General features: G+C 51.8%; 1 protein-coding gene across 1 annotated transcript; it reads right to left on the bottom strand.

The window, feature by feature from the left end:
• Positions 1-8,429: 8,429 nt before the first annotated feature.
• DMRTB1 (DMRT like family B with proline rich C-terminal 1) lies at positions 8,430-15,582 on the bottom strand. Its single transcript, XM_039474136.2, has 4 exons — positions 15,012-15,582; positions 13,390-13,562; positions 10,218-10,422; positions 8,430-8,497 (listed from the first exon to the last, which is right to left on the bottom strand). The coding sequence occupies exons 1-4, from the start codon at positions 15,580-15,582 to the stop codon at positions 8,430-8,432; spliced, it is 1,017 nt and encodes a 338-aa protein (XP_039330070.1).
• Positions 15,583-17,403: the final 1,821 nt, after the last annotated feature.

Here is a 17,403-nt window from a genome sequence, read left to right as displayed (position 1 = left end):
AAAGGGCAAGCCATGCCTGGCAGCCAGGGAGAGAGAGCAAAGGAGAGCCAGCCTGGGCTTCTGAGGGGGCTCAGAACAGGCTCCATGGAGTGGGGAAGAGGCCCCATGGGAGGGGTGACCCAAGCAGACGGTGCTGTGCCAGCAAGGTCTGGAGGCATTTGGGGAAATTCAAATGCAATGGGGACAATGTGGCTGGGATGGTCAGCTGGTCTGAAAGTTGTGTAAAGACTTTGATTACTGACCTTTGTCTCTCAATCCCCAGAAAAGCGGGGAACCAGGGAAGGGTTTTATGTGGGGAAACGCTCAGATCTGGGTCCTCATGCTGCAATGCATGGGGACAGTATCTAGCTCATCCCAAGGGCCCCGTACAAGGCCTGAGACGTCCTAGGCACCCAATAAATGCTGCTGCCTCCGTGGCTAGAACATGGGCTGTTTCTGATGTTGCAGATGGTGGCTGACATCATTCCATGACAGATGTGAAATTCAGTCCAAACTGAAAAATTAAAAATCCAAGAGCCAGATGTAGAAAAACACTGACCTAATTAAAGACTGACAATGGACATGGCCAGGGCTTCAAAACCAGGTATGTTTCACGCATCAGAACAGAGGGTTATGAAGCCTTGCTTTCCCATGCAAACAGGGGCTGGGGCAACTGTTCCAGCAAGTGGTCAACAACGCTGGGAGGCGACTCACTGCTGGTAACTGGATTATAGCTGGAAATTAATTGTCCATGAATGCGGAGAAACAACCAAGCCCACGTGGAGTGTTCCATGGACTGACTCCACTACCAAGAAGAAAGAAAGAAAGAAAACAGACTTTCTGATTTCAATTAAAAAAAAGAAAGATGAAGAAAAGACACCACCCAGCAGCTAATTACTCACAGGCCAACGCCTGTGCTAGCTCAAATGCAAGAGCTGACATGATAAAATGTTAGCATCTTGCGATCTGCTGTTAATAAAACGTAGCACAAAGGCACAGAGGAGTTTTACATCTGCCCACAGGATGCTACACAGCTCAGGGAGCCCTCCTCTGCCCGCCTACCCGACTGCTTGCTCACCAGGACGGGCATGGAACCCCTGGTCCTAGGCTCGGGAGAGGCAAAGGATGCTGCTCTATGGAGCCTGGACAGTTCCAGAAAGGGGAAGAGGTGAGGCTGGAGCCTGCTTGCACAGACGTCCTCCGCAGACTGGCCAAGGGTCTACCCTGAATGCAGTGGGATTGGCGTGGTGGCCCTGCTTGACAGGAAAACCTCAACAAGAGAAACATTCAGAAAATTAAGTTAGCAGTCATATCGAAAGATTGGCAACAACCTAAATGTCTCTCAGTAGGATCAAATAAGGGTGCATCAATTCAATGAAATACTGCACAGCTGCTAAGCAGAATGAAGAAGTAAGGCTCTTCAAGCTCTAATGCTAAAGTTCGTAACTGCGTCCCAGAGAGAATTAAGGGCTCTTTGAACTAGGACGGTGGGAGTGGAAATCATAGCTTGAGTTTTCACTAACCTCTAACTGTAATCCAGTATATCCTTTAAATATGAATGTAGGCCCCAAACCCCAGTAGAATTAGCTGTGACTTGGTCACCGATAGAAATCACAGATATTCTTGTCTCACTTTACGGTCATGGCACGTATCTCAAAAGATCAATTACATCACCACTTTGAAACTATTAATAGTGATTAGACCCATGGCTAGACATTGATATTTAACGTGTTAGCCAGGAAGAACATGTATTACTAAGTGACAAATGTATTTCTCTATTTTGACAAGTGTATTAAACCTAATTGGTTTCTTCTGTAACCTTATGTGTTTTGTATCCACTTAAATCACTACTCAAAGAAGGGGTCATTGGCTTCACCAGACTGACAAAGGGGTTCATGGCACGACTAAAAGCTCGGAATCCCTGATCTGGTGTTAATGCACGCAGTGACATGCAAACAGTGTGAGTCACATGCCACTGTACGTGTGTTTGTTCAAAACACCGGTCAACGGAACGCAATAGAGAACCCAGACATAGACTCATATAAATCTGCTCAATTGATTTTTGGCAAGGCACCAAGCAGTTCACTGGAGGACTCCATGGTGCTAGAGCAACTGGCCATCCATGGGCAGAAAAAGGAACCTCAATCTACACCTCACACCAGATATAAAAATTAACTTGAATGTGAACTGTAAAACTGAATTGGAACACATGGATGGATCTTATCAATGTCAACATTCTGTTTGTGATGTTGTTCATAGTTCTGTACAGTGTTACCTTTGGGGGGAACCCGGTAAATGGTACATAGGATTTCTCCATATGACTTCTTACAACTGAGCATGAGTCTATAACTACCTTAGAATTAAAACTTAATCTAAAAAAGCTTTTATACATATAAATAATTTCTGGAAGGGGACACAAAAAAGAGGGATATCTCTGAGGGAGGTAAGTGAACACGAGTAACAGAGGTGGGAAAAAATATCCGTTCTTTGCTCACACTTATAAATTGTTTACCATGTTTGTGCATGATTTATATTTGTAATTAATTATGTTTAAACAAAACAAACAAAAAGCCTGGATAAAGTTGAAGAAATAATCATGAAAAGAAACTATCCTAGTAAAAATCAAAACTATTCCCCAGGTTACATTTGAACTAAAAGCACTAATACTGAAAAATTTCCTACCTACTTTGTGAAAGGGTTAAGGCTTAAATTTTAATGTGCTGTTAATACTCATGTTTTTCAAAAAATCAACTTCACGTTTGTTCGTTCATCATTTTCAAAATGAAATTAAAGGCTTTGGAAATTTTTAAAAAATGATTTCCTTCCTCATGTAGGACCTGAGCGAGTTGTTCTTTCCTTTTGGCCTGTCCACATCCACAGAACCCTGGCTGGGTATCAAGTCCTGGGGAATGCCCTTCCCCAAGACTCCCTCCCAGAGAAGCAGGAGAACACAGGACAGCTAGGAAATCAGCTCCGCCCTCAGGTGGAACTTGAACTTGCCACTTATGGACAGGGTGAGTGAGAGAAAGAATCTAATCCCTACAGGCCTCAGTTTTGCTATCTGTAAGAGGTACTTGGTTGCCTGGCTGAGACAAAATGTGCAGGAAGCATTCAGCACAGTGCCTGGCGTCGGGGGAGCACTAGGGAGTACAGAGCCACAGCACGGGGCCTTAGTCATTTCTACCCTCTGACACGGTCTCAAAAAGGTCACTGCCTTCAACCATCCAACGACACAGGTGCTGTCAAAGGCAGTGTTTCACACAAGTGCTCCTGCATCCTCAGCGCACCACTGAACCAACGTTACCAGAGGACAAAGCAAGGCTTGGAAAAATCACATGATGAGCCCAACAGTACACAGCTAGGAAGAGAAAAGGCAAAAGAGCGGGGTCCAAATATCCCAGCCGTAGCCAAGGAGAGGCGGCCTTGGCTTATGCAGCTCCCCGGGAAGAGGGGCCTAGGCCAGGCCCACCAAGACCATAGTGCCCAGCAGTGGAAGGAGCCGTGAGAATCTCCAGGACTGCAAAGAGAGGACCTCATCCCCCTCCCCACCAGGCCTTGAGGTCACATTTTGTCTCCAAGAGGGAGCAGAGCACCTCTTCCCCACTGTCCTCAGAAGAGTGGGCTGGGTGTGGTGGCTCACGCCTAACACTTTGGGAAGCCAAGGCGAGAGGCCTGCTTGAGTCCAGAAATTCAAGGCCAGCCTAGGCAACATAGCCTCCATCTCTACAAAAAATTTAAAAATTAGCCAGGCATGGCAGCATGCCTGTAGTCCCAGCTACTCTGGAGGCTGAAGAGGGAGGGATGCTTAAGCCTGGGAGGTTGAGGCTGCAGTGGGCCATGATCACATCACTGCACTCCAGCCTGTGTAACAGAGTGAGACCCTGTCTCTAAAAATACCTCTCCCTACCTTGCTCCATCCTGGCACAACAGCAAGCATTCTGCTAATCTCATCTCACATAGTGGGGCTCGTGGTGAAGCCCAGGCCACAGCAGGAGCTCAAACAGCAGATATGCTAAAAATCTCTGGCATTGTGGGACGTTATACCTGAGACCCTGAGGGCTCTTCCCACTGCCTCACCCAGATGCCAGCTTTAGGATTCCCTTGGGGCCTTGCATGCTATGGTGGGTGGGCAGTGGTTCAGGAGGTAAATGCCCTTAGGCTGCACTCGCTATGCTGCACCTGAATTTGCCCAGAAACTAGGGCGCGTCATGGGTTCTGTGTTCAAAAAAATCCCAGGATGGTAAGCAAAATGTGTATTAAAAACTCCCTAACTGGTCCACAGGGATGCATGTTGCCCTCTGCACACCCTTGTCCACACTTCTGTTACACCAGGGGCTCTGTTACAACAGTGTGACTTTGAGCAAATCTCCATCCCTGTGTGTGCCCCACTTTCCTTTATAGAACAGGGATGACAGTGCATCCCTTACATGGGTCATAGTGAGGATTAAACCAGGGAAGGAGCACAGGGCTTGGCACAGAGTGCAGTTTCAATGAAAGCTGACTTTCTGACCCCTGTGTAATGTCCCAGCCAACAGAGCAAAAATGTAAGGCAAAAGATACTGCGGTAGGTGGCCAAAGGCTGGGCAACTGAACCCTCTACCCGGAAGCCCACACATGCCCTGGATCCATGCATCCATTGGCAGCATGCACTGGGCTAGCCAGGGCCAAGCCTCACACTGGGAGCTGGGGACAGAGACTACAGAGCCCTTGCCACTGCCTCCAGGAAGCTCCCAGGCCTGTGGGAGGGACATCTACTTAGTGGGGTCAGCGGCCTTGACTTAAGGCCCCAGTAGGCAGAACTCCTAACCCAGGCTGAGGCTGAGGCCTCGTGTCCTGAAGAAGCCGGAGCCAGAGCTAAGTCTGAAAGGCCAATAGGTGAAGATGGGGGAGTCCAGGCAGAGGGCTCTCCACGCACAAAAGTGCCAAAAGGAAAGAAAGGACAGGCAGGGGCGTGCAAAGATGACTTGATGGAGTTCGCGATCGCATAGCCCAACCTAGAGGGAAATCTCGTCTTTGGGATGCGCTTCAAGCTGGCCGCTGCAGAAACCTATTCCTCCAGCCCATGGAGCAGAGGCGTAGCAACCGGCCCACACGCTCCTCCGGGGAGGCCGGTCCTAGGCAGCAAGACTCGACCCCGTCCACAACTGCTGTCGTCGTGCCCTCTCCGGGCGGCGTCCCACCAGTGCACCCCATGTCAGGGAATGCCGGCTGGTTGCCTTTCAGAACATTCTCCTGGCCGTCCCGGATGGAGTGCTGCCCCTGGGGTGCCAGTCTCTCGGTTTTCCATCGTTTTCTGCCTAGACGACACCACATCCTCCAGGGCCTGGGCTGGGCCAGCCAGCGAGGGAGACGCGGGACAGGATGGAGAGGCCAGCAAGTAGGTTCTTATTATTTTTTTATTTATTTTAAGACAGAGTCTCGCTCTGTTACCGACACTGGAGTGCAGCGGCACCATCTCGGCTCACTGCAACCTCCACCTCCCAGGTTCAAGTGACTCTCCTGCCTCAGCCTCCCCAGTAGCTGGGAGTACAGGTATGCGCCACCACGCCCGGCTAATTTTTGTATTTTTAGTAGAGACAGGATCTTGCCATTTTGGCCAGGCTGGTCAACTCCTGACCTCAAGTGATCCGCCCACCTCAGCCTCCCGAAGTGCTGAGATTACAGGCATGAGCCACCGTGTCCGGCTAGAAGGAACAGGAGGGAGCCACGGAAGGTTTGTGTGCAGAGCAGCAACATGAGCAGACCTGGTTTTTCAGTGCTCATGCTGTTGCTGCTGGAGGCCTGCCTGGAGGAGCTGGGCATTCAGGGAGCATGGCTTGGGCTGGCCGGAAAGGCTACAGGGAGCAGGGTCTACCACCTACCAGGGGAAGTAACCGTGGTGAGCCAAGGGGAGCAGGAAAGGGCAGGCTGGGTGCTTACAATTTGGGGTTCATACTGGGGGGAAGGGAGGAAGGCAGGCCTCCCATCCTGAAAACCAGTAAGCCAGGGGACAGCACTGAGACAAGCCCCTGGCCCCATTTGGTCTTTTCACCCCAACAGGTGCCTCTTGAGGCTCCAGGAAAGATGCTGACCAATTTCTGGAGATTCATCAGCTCCCAGGCCTACAGGAGAAATGAGAAATCCTCCCATCCTGGAGTCCTGTGGGCATGAACCCCTCTAACAGGACATTACTATTCTCTGAAGGCCAAAGCCTCCCATCTCCCCACAGGCTAACTAAACATCCCATTACCTTGCATTGATCTGGAATGGTTGTGGTGTCTATGTGGCCACAGGGACTGTTTCAAACTTCTCTGTGTGTGCTGATCAGAAACAGGAAAACAGCTTTATTTAAGTAATGCAACGTGATTGGAAAGTCTTCCAAAGTGTGGAGTCTAAGATAAAACTTCAAGTATTATGAAAAAGTAGGGTTACCTATCCAGCCCCACCCTGCTGTACTGGCAGGTCAGGAGTTCGCTTAGGGATGGTGACTGATGTCAAGTGGAACCAGAAGGCATGTCTTCTCCCACCCCCTCAGGGTCCTGCAGCACTGTGGCCCCAGGGGGAAGACCAGCACTGGCATTAAGTGATAGCTTCAGCCCCCAAGCCAGGCTAGTCCCAAATCACTGCATCATCCTCTCCAGACTGACCTGCAGGCCTCAGGCCTCAGCATGTCCAGTCTGCCCTGTTGAAAGCACTCTTGTGCCTATAAAGCAATAATGAAAAATTCCCATGACAATGCCTGCCTCCAGTGCCTTCCAGCAGAGCCCAGGCCCTGGGCCCCAGCCATCACACTGACATGAGAATAATTAGGGTATTACTTCTCAGTGACCCCCTGCCACCTATCCCAGGACTTAGGAGGATGCCTGGACACCTCTGCCCATAGGCAAAAGAGGAAGTAAAGTTGGCCTGTTCTCTTGGGTGCCAGCCCTTCTCTCGACTGAGAACAGGACACGCCCCGACCCTGGAATCCTTCACACCAGGTCCCCATTCTCCTCTGCATCCTTACTGGGAGTACCCATCTGTCTCTTTTCCTCCTAATTACAGCCCTTACAATGTGGTTGAGGCCCTGACTCCTGCAGAAGGCTTTCTCTGACCACTTCTCACAGACTCCCTCCCTCTCTGTTCTAGTATTAATCCCATAAGACTCTCTGTCTCTTCCACTAGATGTCATGCTCCGCATGGGCAGAGCTGGGAATTGTCAGGTTCTGAATCTAGTAAGAGACATAGGATGTTTTTTAAAATGAAAGTATAAAATGCAATCAAGGTAAGAAGTCCAGGACCCTAAAACAGAATGAGATCAAGTTCTGTTTTTTTAAACGCATGTTCCTGCGCAGGGACTCTGAAAGGAGCTGGAGGAGGGAAGCTAAAAGACATCTTTACATTTTGTGTGTCCACATCAGATTTCCTTAAAAGGTCTCCAACTGCTTAAAAATAACAACAGTAATGATACATGAAGAAGTCTATTAGCCTGGCCCAATCCCCTCACTTGATAAAGGCGGCGGGGTGGGGGGTAGAAGACGGAGGGCCTTGCCTAAGCCAGTGCATCAAGGCCACCCACAGGCCACAAACCCAGACCCCCCCACTTCCTGCCAACACTGCCTTCCACCAGGATCGAAGAGAGAATAAACTTCCACAAGGATTTCCATTGCTCATTTTATTTCAGTAGCCAGCTGCCCCCAGAGAAGAAACTGCTCATGTCACAGGTGATCAGAGGCACCATTCTATTCCCTGGGGACTGCCTCAGTGCTTATCAACAGCCGACTTTTTAAAGTTGGCAATCACTATAAAAACATCAAATAGTCAAACTAATAAATTTTTTAAAACCAGAAACAATGCCCATTATGACTGAAACTTTATGGAGGGGAAATAAAGTAGCCCCAGCAGCCAGGATGCTTGCTAGTAAAGCCCCTTGGAGGAGGGGCAAGGGGCTGTGGCCTGGAAGATGTGCAAGACAGAGCAGCAAAGCAGGACGCTGCAGAACCTGCTGTCAACGACCCTGGTCCTGGCTGCTGGCTCCAGCCACCTGGATGAACTGGAATGTTGATGTCTGTTGTCCCCCCAGTGCCCTGGAGGACCAGGCAAAGGCAGCAGAAGGCTGAAATAGATGGGGCCTCCTGTGCTGGAGTGGGGCCTGAGGAAATCAAATACTGCCTTAGGGCTTATTCCAATAAATGGCAGTGCAACCCAAGAATAGTTAAATTCATTCCTAAATGGGAGCTTCTCCCAGCCGCCCACTCCTCAGAGCCCTAGCTCTCCCCTGGTAATGGCTTCCTCCACATTCCTCTTCACTGCACAGCGCAGGACTGAAAGAAACTTAGAAATCACTCTCCCTCCCAACTTGAACTCGGAATCAGTTGCTATCTATGCCTATCAACCTCCTTCCTCCCCACATATCACTGAATGCAGACAAGAAAATCACTGCCGGTGTCCCCAGTGCCCCACTCTCCTGGCCGGGAGGGCAGGCCTGGGGCCTATTTGGACTGCTCCTGAGACGACGGCTGGCTGGGCTCACCCGGCGGCACCTCTGCATCCTGGTCATCTGTGAAGGACAAAGAAGGTGGCTGGATTTAGAAAGAGGGCAAACTACAACTACCTATTTACAGATGAAGTTTTTCTTTCTTTCTTTTTTTTTTTTTTGAAACAGAGTCTCACTCTATTGTCCAGGCTGGAGTGCAGTGGCACAATCCTGGCTCACTACAGCCTCTGCCTCCCAGGTTCAAGTGATTCTCCTGCCTCATGTTCCCAAGTACTGGCATTACAGGTGTCCGGCACCACACCCAGCTAATTTTTGTATTTTTAGTAGAGATGGGGTTTCCTCACATTGGCCAGGCTGGTCTTGAACTGACCTCAGGTGATACACTCACCTCGGCCTCCCCAAAGTGCTGGGATTACAGGTGTGAGCCACTGTGCCTGGCCCAGATACAGATTTTCCATAAGCCTTTCTCGTCATTCCCAGCCCCAGGGGATAATGAATTTTCTTGAACTTGTTAGGCATCAGGAACCTGGAATCCTAGCCTTGGCTATGTGATTCAGATTCAAGTTCCAGGTCTCAGCTACCCTTCACAAGCTGGGAGGAATCAGCAAGATACTCCACAGCTGACTCTCTGCTTCCCCTTCTGTAAAACGAGATGTATCCACCTTGCAGTGGCAGCATGGGGACTAAGTGAAACAGACAGCAATAGGTCACCTTCACCAATGCCTTCATCACTCCAGGTTCTGTTTAATCCTCAGAATCCTCATGAGGTAGGGACCATTATTAGTCTGCTTTCACATATGATGAAACTGGAGTACAAAAGGGTGAATGAGCTTGCCCAAGTTACACAGCTGGGCAAGTGCTGGAGCCAGGACTCATACCCAGGCCACCCAGCACTGGGGCCAGTGGCTTTCAGCCACATAACAGTACCTCTCCAGCTACTGGATCTAGGCACTGCACACAAAGGAAGTGTATAACAGGCCTGTTTCCTCTTCAGTAAAGTGGGGATACCACCAGACTCCCCCAGCTCGTAAGATGATCTGACAGTCATTTTAAAGGCCTAGTTGAGTTTGTCAGTTCTTTCCAAATCACAGGAGCCCCAGGGGAAGACAGAAAGGAAAGAAGTCCTAGGAGCTTGAAAGCTCTAAGGGCCCTCAAAAGAAAACCCAAAACATTTTCACATCCGATAGTTTCCTCGACCTTCACAGTAAGCTAGTAAAGGGGCTCATTTTACGGTTGAAAAGCCTCAGTGCCCAGGATCATCCAGTGCCCCAGTGGCAGAATCTGTGAAGGACAGATTCTCTAGCTCCTGGTCTGGCTCCCTCAGAGTGGCCTGGGGCAGAGGCACAGCCCTACCACACTGGCTCCTGCCACTGCTCCAGGCTCTGCATCTGCTCCCCAGTCCTAGCTGGAAAGGCCAGGCACCTCTGGTCTTCCAAATGTACCCTATGCCTGCTGTCCTCCACAGCTCTGCCCACAGAGCCAACAAGGTGAATGAACAGGCATTGGATGGACTGGGAGCTAGACTGAGAACTCTATTCAAATCCCAGCTCTGCCATTTAAACTTGCAAGAACTGCCGGAGGCCTGGTTTCCTCACCTGGAATCCCATTCCTACCTCCCTTAGATCTGTGCTTATGGGGACTGGAGAAGGGGTTAAGAAAGAGCTCATCCTAGGGCTCAGCATCTTTTAAATTCCATGTCCCTACTTTCCACACCTAATCTCTCTTCAGATTAGGTACCTCCTCCTCCAGAAAGTCTCCCTGGCTCTCCTGGAAGCTCACTCACCAGTGTTCTCTTTGTCGGTATCAATCAGGACGGTCAGGGAGAAAGTTGATGGAGGTGGTGGTGGCGGTGGGGGCGGGAGGAAATGGAGGGCAGAGAGGTATCCTGGTGGGAGGAACTGGGGCTGCGGTGGAAGAGGTGGAAGGGGTGGCAGTGGCGGCGGTGGTGGGTAGTAGCTTGGCTGGAAGTCTCCCACTGGTTCCGATGCCTGCACAGCACACACAGCAGAGAGGCAGAGATGGGGGAGAGTTAGCCAGATGGGCTGACCAAACATGGCTTTCACCTCTGAAGTTGCGGGCTCCTGATGGGTTAGATGCACAGCTCCAAACACACAGGCACAGGGCAGTTGGAAGGAGGCATTCGGCAAACACCTGCCAAATTACTGAAGGCAAGCAGCAGCACAGGCAACCTCAGAGAAGCATGGGAACGGCTGAGTGGTCACAGTGACTGAGCCCTTCTGTATATGCCAGGGGGACTGTGCTGGGGTACTCACGAACCTAGGAGGGGGGTTCTATTACTAGCCTCGTATCGATGAAAAACAGGTTCAGTGCGATGAAGCTATGGGCCCAGGGCCCCAGAGCTGCTTTGCAGTAATGGCAGAACTGGATCCCAAGCTGGCTGACTGGGCGGCACTGCTCTGCACTGGGGAAGGGTCCGAATGCATCCTAACCCCACAGAACCCCCTGTCTGACACGTGTGGTGACTTAAACTCAAGTGCCAGGGGGCTTTTGGGAGAATAAATTGGCAATATGGGTGTAGTGCAGCTGTTTCTGAGGCAAGATACGCTGGTGACTTCAGACAAGTGGCCTCACTGACCAGCACCTGCTGCTTCTGTTCCTTCTTCAAGGCATGGACTGCAACCCCTTCCCACAGCACAGGCTCCAGCACAGGGTCTGGAGGGGGACGACTACACAGCTCTGAGCTTAACTGAGAAAGACACAAACATCCTAAGAAATAACACTGACTTTCAGATGTAGCTCCTGTCACTCACTTCTCAATGCCTCAGAGCAATGCTTCCTGAGCTGAGTTTCAGGGAGCCCTGGTGTCCTACAAGATATTTCTTAGTACTCTTAAAAGTGTTATTTGTTAAGTGAGTTTGAGGAACCCCACATAGTACTCCCCACATTAGTGGGTCACACAAGAGTATATTAAAGGCTCAGAAGAAGCTGTCAAAATCTCCTTAGATTAACCCAGCATTTCCTAACTTCCTTCAACCACCAGGCAGGGGAGAAAGCTGACTTTTAAGCACCTACTATGTGCCAGACCCTGTGCTAGGTATTTCACATGCATCGCCTTATTTATTCTACTCAGGAGCCCTATGAAATAGGTCCTTCTACCCCCATTTTACAGACCAAGACCGAGTGAGGCCCTCAGAGGTCAGGTAACTGCCACGGAGCACGTGGCTGGGACACGACGGAAGAGGCGGGATTGGACCCTAGGTCTGTCCACCTCCAGGGCCTGTGCTGTCCTGTGAATAGGAAGGCAGAGGAAGCCAGCAGCAGCAGGTGGGGCAGGGGCAGGGACAAGAACGAGGAGGAGGAAGCTGCTCTGGGGAGCACCTCCATGCCTCGGCAGGGGGCAGCAGGACAAGGATGAAAGTGATTCAGGGGCTCTTGGGCTTGAAACAGCTCACAAATCAACACCTGATCCTCTCTCCAGACGAGAGGGTGGACGGGGGATTATTAGTGTTTTAATTCCAAGCTGCCCAGCCAAGTGTTTCCCTGGATCATAGCTCCTGCCTGGGGCCTGTGGTGGCAGCTTGGGCTCAGATAAACTAACTGAGATCACACTCTTAACAAAGGCCGTCTGGTAGGCCTGTCAATCAGAGCCCTGCCCTGGACACCAGGCTCCAGGCTTCTGCGTGAGCAGACGGAGCATGCTCTACTTGGCCAGAGCCCCACTCTTTGTGTGGAGGCTGGAAATGCCTGGCTCTCCCTGGGCAGTGTGCACAGATGTCAGGCAGGCAGCAGTGTCAGGCAGTGCCCACAGACGTCAGCAAGTCAAAAGCCAGGTGTGTTCTACCTCTGTATGAGAGAGGGAGGGGCAGTGGATAGCGCCTGGGCTCGAGAGTCAGGGCAGTCGAGGTGCACGACCTGGTACCGTCAACAACCAGCTGTGTAACTGGAATCCCAGTCTCTCTCTCACCAGTTTTGTGACCCTGGCCAAAGACTTAGCTTCTCTGAGCCTTTTTTCTCAATGCTACAATTGGGTATAACACCTACCTTGAAGGTTCAGTAGGCACCCTGGAATTATCAAGGCCAGTGGCTTTCAAACTTTCTTTCCTTGAACCAATGAAAAATGGTTTTTAAGTACAATTTTACAACATCTAAGACAAGTGGGAGAGATGCTGCTGCCGCCAGGCCAAAGCAGGAGTGAGGACCCGGTGACCTGTGTGTCTGACCTGCCCAGGCACAGCTCGAGCCCCACTGGATAGGCTCCATGCTCTGCGGCTAATGACTTTCATTAGGGAGGAAGGGGGCTTTTAGCCATCCTAGTCTGGAAGGAGCTGGTAACCAAGCCATAAAACCCAATCACACTTGCCTTGCAGTACACACCACAGGGGTGACCTGACGTTACACACTCCATACTCAGAACTCCTAGCTCAGTGAGAACACTAGCTAGCAACTGACTTTTGTAAAAGGATAAATTTCATTCTCTCAACAGGTATTTCCTAAGGTGCCAGGTGTTTGGGGGAAGGGTTCCGTATTTTTCATCACTCAGCTCAAACGCCACCTCCTCCTGAAAGCCCTCTGCAGTCTCAAGTGTGCTATACCTGTGGGCAGGGAGCCTACCTCTGGTCCTGGCTCTGCCCTAAACTTTGTGGTCCCAGGAAGTGATACTCCCTCTCTGGAGATCAGCAAAATGAAGGGCCCTTCTAGCATCAGCATGAGTCAAGGCAGGTGACACCGGGAAGCCCAGAGCCTTTCAGCCCACAGCCCTGAAAAGCACAGGCCACAGTCCAGGCCGAGTGGTGCAGACTGGTCCACACGTGTATGCTCCCAGAGACACACACGGTACCTGGGCAGTGCCTTGCCCTCCACCAGCATTCGGGGGCTGGCACGGAGTCGGGCACACAGTTTATGACAGCTGGCTTCCTGGGACTGAGGATCCATCAAGGCGGCAGGGGCAGCTGGGAGGAGGAAGAAGCTGGCAAGGAGTGAGGGGTGGGACTCACCAAGCCTCCGCCTTGGTACTGGCTGCGGGACACATGCCGGAAGCCCTGCTGCAGGGGGACGCCAGGAGGGGCGTCCCGGTAGCCCAGCGGGAACGGGCAGTAGGGGTGCATGCTGGAGCCACCGGGGTACTCAGGGCCCAGCGCACGGTCCGCGTTGATGCTCAGATGGCGCCCTAAAGAAGACAAGCGAGGAGGGAAGTGTTAGACACCACTGGGAGAAGATTCCGCAGGGAGGCCCAGGGTGGCGGCGTCATCAGCGCTCCGTCCACGCACAGACAGCCCGCCCCGCCCTTCCTTCCGCTGGGCCCTCACTGGGTCTCTACCCTCCAGCCAGCCCCACTACTCTGGAGAGTCCTCTGCAAGGCCACCAAGGCCGCCGCGGGCCGGGGCCGCCTCCAGACCTCCCCGCGCCCTCGGCCAGCAGCGCCCGGCTGCCCTGCACGCTGTCAGCCCGCCCTCCGCCTCCTCGGTGCCGAGCTCCTCCTCCTCCGGGACACAGCGAACCCGGCCGCCGCCCGAGCTCCGGACACCGATGTGTGTGACTCTTTGATCAACCTTGTCCCTCCCGCAAGGACAAGGTCCTTAAGGGGCAGAAATGGGACCCCCGTCCTCCATCACGAATGCCTGCCTCATGGTTCGGCTCAGTCCCGCTTGTCTGTCGAGACCGGACAAAGAAAGGCGGCTTCTCCTAGAACTGCGGTTTCAGGCCTGTGTCCCCGTTAGACGGGGCGTTTCCTGGGGATCTCGATTTTCCTGGATAGCCGGGAAGACAGGACGAGCCTGCGAGAGCATCCGGACCAACGCCCTGGCACACAGAGGGCAGGAGCTTGCCCCGCGTGACAGGGCCAGCGGCCCCCGGCCCCCTGCCTCGGCCCAGGCCCGTCCCACCACGCGGCCATGGGGAGACACCAGGAAAACGCATCCGCACCGAACCCTGTGGCTTTTAAAGCTTCGAATGTACATGTAACTTGAAACTGTACTTCAATACCATAAGCTCCAAGACTCAGGGAACAATGTAATTTATGTACAAGGTGAGGGGAGAAAAGACCAACTGTCCTTTGGAGTGGAGTAAACAAACGGTCTCACCTCACCCGCACGTGGGAACAAGGCAGAAAGGGTGCGCAGGCGCACTGGGCCAGGGCCGGGGAGGAGCCTCCCGACCGCACAGGGAACTGGGAAGGAAAAGTGCGCAGGCGCAGTCGTCCTTGCGCTAACCCCCAGCAGGAAAATTCTGGAATTCTGGAGGAGCCGCCTCCAGCCCAAGAAAATGGCGGGAAGAGGTGCGCAAGCGCAGTAGGACTGGGCTCCTCGGCCTCCCCGCAGAGAAGGAAGCACTGGACTGGACGCCATTTTGTTGTTGTATGCTAGAATGGCGCAAACTACAACTAAATGTTAAAAGCCCTCTGAACTGCCCATTTCTTTCTTTCTTTTTTCTTTTCTTTTCTTTTGAGAAAAGGTACCCAATCTAAATCCCTGTTAGAAGGGTTTCTCCAAGCAGAATGTCCGATACCCACGGAAAGCATTCTCCGCACCCTGAATGAACCCCTACACCAGCTGCCCATCCAGGCTGGCCTGGGCTGCCGGCTCCGGGAGCCATCCGCGGGACCAAGGCCACAACTTACCGAAGTCGGCGAACGGCGGGCTGGATATAGGCCGCAGCGGCCTGCGCAGGTCCAGGAGGCCGGGGCAGCCTCTACCTGCGGTCTCCGCCCCGAAAGGGGGTCCCGCAGGGCTGGGCACCGCCACGGCGGCTTGCTCGCTCGGCCCCACGTGGCCGCGGCCGCCCAGAAAGGGCCGGAAGGCGCTCGGGCCGGGGCTCCGGCCCCGCGGGGGCCGCTCGAAGACGCAAGCTGCCGCGCCACCCTCGGGTCCCGGCTCCGCGTCTCCGGAGGGGGTCCCCGGAGGCAGTGGGCGGAGGCCTGGGACGCGGATGGGGCTAGGGGCGGCGGCCGCAGCCCCGGAGGCCTGCTCGGGCCCCGGCACACACTGGGCCGCCTCCTGCTCCTCCTCGGCGGCCTGCCTCTTGAGCACCTTCTGTGCGGCCATGATCTTCTGGCGTTCGGAGATCAGGTAGCACTTCTCGCAGAGGCAGTGCTTCCAGCGGCACTTGCCTGCGTGGCCCTTGACAGGCACCAGGAAGCCGTGGTTCCTGCATCTCGAGCACTTGGGGGTGCGCAGCATCTTGTCGGCCATTGATAGGGTCAGCCTTGGTAGCACAACCGCCAGGTCTGAAAGCTGCAGAGCAAGTGGCGCTGGAATGAGCCGCGCCCCACAAGTCCCTCGTTCTGGGGACATTGGATACAGTTGTAACAAAGCGGCACGCAGTGTCCCAGGAACTGCAGCAAGAACCTTGCATTTTCCTTCCTTTTGGGGGGTGCACAGTTTGGAGAGTTTCTGTGCTTTGGGTAATTAGATGCAATGGACTGGATTGAAAAAATTCTGCATGGGATGCTATTGCATGTATGTCATTTAGCTTATCTGAAACCTTAGGCATTTAATTTTCCAAACTCTGTTCCCACCACCGATGGAAGGTATTTTGTAACTTCAGGAAAGGCGGAGTGATATTCAGTGGTCCACATATTTAAAGCTCAGGAGGAATGTAGCTCTCAGGAAGAAACCCATTCCAGTAGAAAAGCACTATAAGAGGCACGCCGTATTTTTCCTCCCCAAACCTTCTGCTTCTGTGGCATTTTACTTCTCTGCCCTGCAGAGATGTTGCCAGTATATCCTCAAGAGCTCAGTGCAGTGTGATGGTTGCTCAAGGGTGTGCCCTTACAGTAATTCCCATTTCTTGAGAGTCTTGATGTAGAAATGCATTTCTGGGAGATGGCACATTGCTGATGTTGATGCCTTCCAAAGTGACCATAGAGTATTTTAAAGTAAAATAGAATATTCTAGCACTAAGCCTGGCATAGTGACACCTGCCTGTAGCCCTAGTTTCTCCGGAGGATCCCTTGAGCCCAGAAGTTCGAGACTAGCCTGAGCAACATAGCAAGACCTATTTCTAAAAAAACTTTTAAAAAAATTCTAGCACTAGTCTGAGTCATTGCTTAACCGCATCATGAATTTCATTATCCTTGTAAAACAACCAAATCTTGGGACATCTAAAAAGCTAGCACAAATGTCATAGTTTACCCAAGGACATTAATTATTATTATTATTATTATTTTGAGACAGACTCACTCTGTCACCCAGGCTGGAGTGTAGTGGTGTGATCTGAGCTCACTGCAACTTCCACCTCCCAGGTTCAAGTGATTATCCTGCCTCAGCCTCCCAAGTTGCTGGGATTACAGGCACCAGCCACCATGCCCAGCTAATTTTTGTATTTTTGGTAGAGACAGGGTTTCGCCATGTTGGCCAGGCTGGTCTTGAACTCCTGATCTCAGGTGATCTGCCCACTTCAGCCTCCCAAAGTGCTGGGATTACAGGCGTCAGCCACCTCCTCTGGCCATTAATTCATTCTTTAAAAACAAAATTGTGATACCCTGAGGCCTGCCCTCCTCCCCCGCTCCACCAACTGCCCCTCCTCCCCCTTACCTCCTCTCTCCTCTCCTCCCTTCTTCTTTGCCCTAAAAAAGGAAAAAATAGCCACTAACAAGCTGAAAAGCTTGTAATTAGGATTAGTCGCATTTAAGGAGGTAGTCACAGTTACTAGGTGGCTAAAACTTGTGCATTTTTCATTGCCCTTTCTTTGAATTTCTCTCTTTCTGGTGGTAGAATGGGAGAAGCCCAAGTCTGGTGTCCACCTTGATTTCCTTGAGTCTCGGATTGTAGTTGTACCTTGCATTTCTCACTGGCTGCCTGGGAATATGAAATGGTTGCTATTCGGGGGCTTATTAGACCCTGGAAAGTGAAAAAAAGGTTTATAAAGTCTTTTTCTGCTCTAAAAAAAAAAATCCTCATTTTAATAAGAAAATAAATGTTTCCTGTATTACTTGGCTCCTTAGGAACTTCACTGGTAGCTTTGCATCCATTTAAAGAGGTCTAGGTTTATTTCTGCTTTGCTTTAACAAC

Source organism: Saimiri boliviensis, chromosome 11 (genome assembly GCF_048565385.1).
Source record: "Saimiri boliviensis isolate mSaiBol1 chromosome 11, mSaiBol1.pri, whole genome shotgun sequence".
In the NCBI taxonomy this organism is placed as follows: domain Eukaryota; kingdom Metazoa; phylum Chordata; class Mammalia; order Primates; family Cebidae; genus Saimiri; species Saimiri boliviensis.
Note: the sequence above shows the minus strand (reverse complement) of the source record. Positions and strands in the feature narration are given on the sequence as shown.